Source organism: Phaseolus vulgaris, chromosome 4 (assembly GCF_000499845.2).
Source record: "Phaseolus vulgaris cultivar G19833 chromosome 4, P. vulgaris v2.0, whole genome shotgun sequence".
Taxonomy (NCBI): Eukaryota; Viridiplantae; Streptophyta; class Magnoliopsida; order Fabales; family Fabaceae; genus Phaseolus; species Phaseolus vulgaris.
In genome coordinates this window covers 14,987,157-14,993,492 of record NC_023756.2, presented here as the reverse complement: position 1 = coordinate 14,993,492, position 6,336 = coordinate 14,987,157, and the positions used below count along the sequence as shown (strand labels likewise).

Sequence of the window (6,336 nt, the reverse complement as noted above, 5' to 3'; positions counted from 1 at the left end):
CATTGCTTCTTCTTCTGGTGCACAGCCTTCCGCGAGTGCGCCAGCTCCACCACCGCCTGTGGCTACCTCCTACCACAACAATGCCAGGGTCTACCAATGGGCTCCCCTGGCATTGCTCGCCGAAACCTCCACTCTACCGCCTGAGGGCCATCTCCAGTCCCTGCTAAGTCGCAACCCCGATGAGCCTTCCTGCTCCATCGACAGGGAGAACGACTTCAACATTCAAATCCGCATTCCTCCTCGAGGGATGCCTATCTGCGTAGATGACAGGGCCACCAATGGGGTGCCCTTTCTCTTCATCTACTCCGCCATTTTCAAAAGACTAAAGTTGCGCCTCCCTTTCACTTTCTTCGAAAAGGAGCTGATGATGGAGTTAAACGTCGCGCCCTGCCAACTCCATCCAAATGCCTGGGCCTTCATCCGGGCGTTTCAAATCCTCTGCATTCATTTCGGGCACAACGCCTCCGTGGACGTGTTCCTTTACTTTTTCGAAGCGAAGAACCCTGGGGACAGGTCCTGGGTGAGCCTGAACGGGGTTGCTGGACGGGTGCTCCTGGGCCTGTACCAGCAATCCTTCAAAGATTGGAAGGGCAGATTCTACATGATATCTGCTACCCCTCAAAGTCCAAGCCTGCTCGAGGGGTACCCCCTCTACTGGGTTCCTGGAGTCGAGTTCAAGAAATCCAGGGACCTCGAAGCTATGGCCCCCTATGAGCGCGAGCTGTGTGGGCTGCTCCTGGGGGCCAAGTACAACTCCGCCCGCCTCATCAAAGATGAATTTGATGTGGTGGCTCTGAAAAAATATATAGGTAGCTCTTCTTGCACCTCTTAGGATACTTGTCTCTTCTCATGCATGTTTTTATGTGCTTTTTGGTTTACTTGCATAACTTGGCCAACTAACCCCTCCCTTTCTCGTCTATGCAGACTCAATGACGGGGAAAGACAGGAGGCTGGCCCTGCTGGAGCTTGCCAAACGTAGGGGAGCCAAGGGCACTGGCTCCTCTTCTTCCACAACAGAGCCCATCGCAGCCCCTCCACTCTCGGTCGCGCCAGCTGAAGGCCCCGAGCCAGGGAAGAAAAGGAAGAGGCTGGTGAAGGCTTCCGCTTCAACCGCTGCTGCTACTGCTGCTTCAACTGAAGAGGAGAGCTCAGGCTCTCCTCTGGTACACCGCCAAAGGAAAAGGTCAGCAGTTGAGGGGGCCTCATCTCTCCAGCCTGGAGAGATTGAGGTGGTGGAAGTAGAGGAAGGGTCTTCCCCTCCTCCCTGCGCTCAAACTGCCACAAAGCCCATCAACCTTCCTTCTCCAGGCCACCAGCTGCCTCCAACTACCCAACTGCTATCTTCCCCCCCAGCAGGCCAATCACCTGGTCCATCCGCTCATCCTGCTGGGGGCGCTTCTGCCCAGACTGGGGGTGCACCACCACCACTGCTGCCAATCCCTAACACCGCTACTGAATGTGGTGGGTCTAGCTCGCGCCCAAGCGCTTCTGGGGCCACCCACGAGAACTTCAGCAGGGTCATCACCCTGGTTCGACAGCTCATAAGCAACCGGGAGCTTGTCGAGTGGAGTGGTGATGAGGTGGATATGCACCTGGCCAAGCAGGTGGTGCTCTCTCTGGAGTTTTCCACCCAGCATCGCAAGCAACTAGCCCTGGAGAAGAGGGTGAAGGATCTTGAGCACGACAAGGAGTCACTGCGAAGTGACTTTGAAGCTGCCCAAGGATCTGTGGAGTTGATGCGGGGCATGGTGGAGAAAGCTAGGAGGGAGTACCTAGCGCAGGTCCAAGAGACCATCAAGACAGAGATCTTGATGGGGCAAGCTGTTAGCTCCTTGGACTGCACGGTGGTGGAGCTTAAGGCCGAGACTTCCTCCCTGCGCCAACAGAACACTCAGCTATTGGGGGAGCTCGAGTCCACCAAAGAAACAGCTGCAGCTGGAGAGAAGAGACTCGAGGAGGTGGTGGGCAAACTGTCCGAAGCTGCCTCCTCCCTTGCTGCCATTACCACCGAGAGGGATGCTGCGGAGGCCTCAAAGCAGAAACTGGAGGCGGAGAATGCTGATTTGATGAATGTGGGTGCTGATGCCCTTACCGATGGATTCGAGCTAGCACTCGAGCAAATCAGATGCGTTCTCCCGGACCTGGACCTCTCGCAGTTCAGCATCTATCATGAAGTGGTAGATGGGAAGCTCATCCCTCCTGCCCCTTAATCTTTTTTCTTCTCTGTAAATTTAACTTCTGCACCATTTTCTTATTACTCTGAAATTTGTATAAGACTTGACCGTGAATACAAACTCTCAATGCTTCCTTTGTTGCATAAATTTCTTCCCTTGTATTTTCTTCGAACTTCACTTATCTTTATGTGCGCGACTAACTGTTAGCTAGCTTAGGTTCAGCGCGATCTTGGGCTTTACCTTTCCTTTCGCACACGACTAAGTGTTAACCAGCTTAGGCTTAGCGCGATCTTGAGCTTCGTCTTTTACTTTGCGCACGACTAAGTGTTAACCAGCTTAGGCTTAGCGCGATCTACTTCTCTTACTCTTTGCGCACGACTAAGTGTTAACCAGCTTAGGCTTAGCGCGATCTGCTTCTCTTACTCTTTTGCTTCTGCTTGATCACGACTGGCTATTCCCTCAGCTTGATGTTTAACAGTCCTCGTGCGCTGCTTTGCACTACTAGCCAATTACTGACGACTCATCAGTGATCGCTCTTTAGTCTTTACTTAGCTTTTTCTGTCGCTCTAGCGCTAAGTGCATAAAGGACTTTGACATCGATCGCTCAAGGTGATGCCTCGTCTTGGGGAAAGAAAAGTGTTTCTCGCTAACCCCTCTTACTTTCCCCAAGGTCATCACCCTTTGGCGGGTTGAGTCGCTCATTCCCTGTCTCACTCCCGGGGTGAGAAAGGTTTCGGACTAAGAGTCTTACTGGGCCAATATTGGTGTATGCCAAGTGGGTAATGACGTTTTGTCAAAACCTTTCCTTTCCCCCCTTGGTCTTACTAGCACCCCTGGCTTTTCAAACCTTTAACTGCTTGCACTCACACCTGGGGTGAGGAAGACTTAGATCGGTGCCAGTACTTGCGCCTAGGGCAAGTAGGGCCTAACCAATCACCTGCACTTGCACCTGGGGCAAGGAGGATTTTAACTTAAATACTTGAGCACACTTGATATGCTGGAAATTTTCTTTAATTGGGCGGCCTCGTTAAAAACCCTCCTTAGGGAAAAGAGTGCCCCCTTGTCTGTTCAGCTGTTTCCACCACATACAAACATGTGTCTTTTAGCGCGAGAACGCCTATTACTGTACAACTTTAACTGAAATAAAATTTTAAATGGGTGGCGTTCCATGTTCTGGGGATTGCTCCTCCTTCCAAAGTCTCTAGGCGATAGGCTCCGTTCTCTAATGTCTCCACCACTCTGTACGGGCCTGTCCACTTTGGGGATAACTTGTTCTGCATGTCATTCTGATGCGCCTTTCTCATCACCAGATCACCTTCCTGGAAACGCCTGGGCCTCACTTTAGAGTTGTGCCTCCGCTCCACTCTTCTCTTCACAGCTTCGGCACTGACTCTGGCCTCTTCCCGCACTTCGTCTAGCAGATCCAGATTCACCTTACGCTCTTCATTGGACTCTTCAGCAACGAAGTTCAAGAATCTGGGGGAGCTCTCCTGTATTTCCACAGGAATCATGGCGTCTGTCCCATAAACAAGGCTGAAGGGTGTCTCATGGGTGCTGGACTGTGGGGTGGTGTGATAAAACCATACAATTCTGGGGACCTCCTCTGCCCAGCCTCCTTTGGCCTTGTCTAGTCTTCGCTTCAGCCCCCTGAGCAGCACCCGATTTGCTGACTCCACCTGCCCATTTGTTTGTAGGTGCTCCACTGAAGCGAAAACCTGTTGTATCTTTAACTCTTCACACATCTTTCTCAGCTGATGACTGGTGAACTGGGTGCCATTGTCGGAAACCAGCCTCTTGGGTATTCCGAAGCGGCAGACAATGTTCTTCCAGACGAAGTGTTCGACTTTCTGTGCGGTGATGTGTGCAACTGGCTCTGCCTCCACCCACTTGGTGAAATATTCAATGGCCATAATGAGGAACTTCATCTGCCTTGTCGCCAAGGGAAAGGGTCCTAGGATGTCAATCCCCCATGTATGGAATGGCCACGGGCTATGGATGGACCTCAACTCCTCAGGGGGTGCCTTGTGCCAATCTGCATGCAGTTGACATTGTTTGCATCGCTGAGCAAACCTTATGCAATCTTCCTTCAGTTTTGGCCAGTAGTACCCCGCGCGGAGTACTCTACTTGCCAAGGCGCGAACACCTACGTGGCTTCCGCACACCCCCTCATGCAGCTCAGACATGAGTCTGGTGCATTGCTCGCCGTGCACACAGATCTGCACAGGGTGAGAAAATCCAAATCTAAAGAGGTTTCCATCTATAAGAGTGAACTTACTTGAACTCCTCTTTATCCTTTTTGCCTCTGTCAGATCGAGCGAGAGTACACCATCTTCTAAGTATAGCTGGTATGGCGTCATCCAGGTGTGGGGTTCCTTCTCCGCATGGACCTCCATCGACTCACCGGTCTTTGAGGGTCGCGATCTCACCCTCGGTGCTCTTAGCGTCTCTTGAGTCAACGACCGATGACCGATCGTTAGACGCTCCATTGACTTGTATACATGAAGCACCTGGTTGTCTGATACGAACGCGCGCGGCACCTTCAGGGTCTCCTGAATGACAGTCCTCTGCTTCCCCCCCTTGCCTGAGCTGGCCAGCTTGGCAAGCAGGTCTGCTCGGGCGTTTTGCTCTCTTGGCACATGTACTAACTCAAACTCGGTGAAGGACGTCTTCAGGAGCTGCACATACTCCAGGTAGGCTGCCATCTGGGGATCTTTTGCTTGGAACTCCCCCGTAACCTGCCCAGTGACCAGTAACGAATCGCTCTTGGCCAGCAGATTTCTTGCTCCCATTTCTCTTGTTAGCAACATTCCTGCGATCAGGGCCTCATACTCCGCCTAATTGTTGCTAGCTTTGAAGGCAAAACGGAGGGACTGCTCGATCAGTACCCCGTTTGGTCCTTCCAGGATGACTCCAGCGCCGCTTCCCTGCTGATTAGAGGAGCCATCCACCGATAACACCCATCGGAAATCTAGCCCTTCTGCAGGTGTCGCGATTGATGATAGCTCGACTACAAAGTCTGCGAACACCTGCCCCTTAATCGGTCCTCGGGGCTCGTACTGAATATCAAATTCTGACAATTCTACTGCCCATTTGACCATCCTTCCTGCCACATCAGGTTTCTTCAATACATTCTGGATAGGCAGATCAGTCATCACCACCACTGTGAAGCTGTGGAAATAATGCCTGAGTCTTCTGGCTGAGAATACCACCGCCAGAGCAGCCTTCTCGAGGGCCTGGTACCTTGTTTCAGGGCCTTGCAGCACCTTACTCACGAAGTAAACAGGCCTCTGGGCCTGGTCCTGCTCTTGCACCAGGACTGAACTGACTGCCCTCTCCGTAACAACAAAGTATAGACGAAGAGGGATGCCTACCTGGGGCTTTCGCAAGATTGGTGGGCTTGCCAGATACCCCTTCAACTTAATGAAGGCCTCCTCGCACTCCTGCGTCCAGAGAAATCTGCTGTTGTGCTTGAGACACTGGAAGTATGGGTGACCTTTCTCCCCTCCAGCGGACATAAACCGGGACAAGGCTGCCAAGCGACCGGTGAGCTGCTGCACTTCCTTTACCGTCGTTGGGCTCCTCATTGCCACGATTGCTGCGCACTTCTCCGGGTTAGCTTCGATTCCCCGCTCTGTTAAGAGGAAACCCAAGAACTTCCCAGCCTCCACACCGAATATGCATTTCTCAGGGTTGAGCTTCAGCCTGTACTTGGCAATGGTGGTGAATAGCTCTTCCAGATCAGCTGCATGATGCTTCTTCTCTTGGGACGTAACCACCATGTCATCTACATAGGCGTGTACGTTCCTTCCCAGCATGGGCGAGAGCACCCTATCCATGAGCCTCTGGTAGGTAGCCCCCGCATTCTTTAACCCGAATGGCATGACCTTGTAGCGATAGCAAGACCGTTCCGTCATAAACGCAGTCTTGCATTCATCCATGGGGTGCATCCTGATCTGGTTGTATCCCGAGAAAGCGTCCAAGAAGCTGAGCAGCTTTCCCCCCGATGCGCTATCGACTAGAGCATCTATACTGGGTAAGGGGTAAGAATCCTTGGGGCACGCCTTGTTGAGGTCAGTGAAGTCCACGCACATTCTCCACCTGTCGCTTGCCTTCTGCACCAGTACCACATTCGCTAGCCACTCGGGGTACTGGATTTCTCTGA

The 6,336-nt window shown here is 52.4% G+C and overlaps 1 protein-coding gene across 1 annotated transcript; it reads left to right on the top strand.

The window, feature by feature from the left end:
* Nucleotides 1–929: 929 nt before the first annotated feature.
* Nucleotides 930–2,210, top strand: LOC137838336 (uncharacterized). Its single transcript, XM_068647582.1, has 3 exons — nucleotides 930–1,529; nucleotides 1,644–2,072; nucleotides 2,157–2,210. The coding sequence occupies exons 1-3, from the start codon at nucleotides 930–932 to the stop codon at nucleotides 2,208–2,210; spliced, it is 1,083 nt and encodes a 360-aa protein (XP_068503683.1).
* Nucleotides 2,211–6,336: the final 4,126 nt, after the last annotated feature.

What these genes read in the sequence shown, in the direction of transcription:
- LOC137838336 (XM_068647582.1), top strand. Translation starts at nt 930, where the DNA reads ATGACGGGGAAAGACAGGAGGCTGGCCCTGCTGGAGCTTGCCAAACGT. An exon ending in TCAGCAGGGTCATCACCCTG is followed by an intron (nt 1,530 to 1,643) that starts GTTCGACAGCTC and finishes CAGCATCGCAAG; the next exon opens with CAACTAGCCCTGGAGAAGAG. An exon ending in AGAATGCTGATTTGATGAAT is followed by an intron (nt 2,073 to 2,156) that starts GTGGGTGCTGAT and finishes GACCTCTCGCAG; the next exon opens with TTCAGCATCTATCATGAAGT.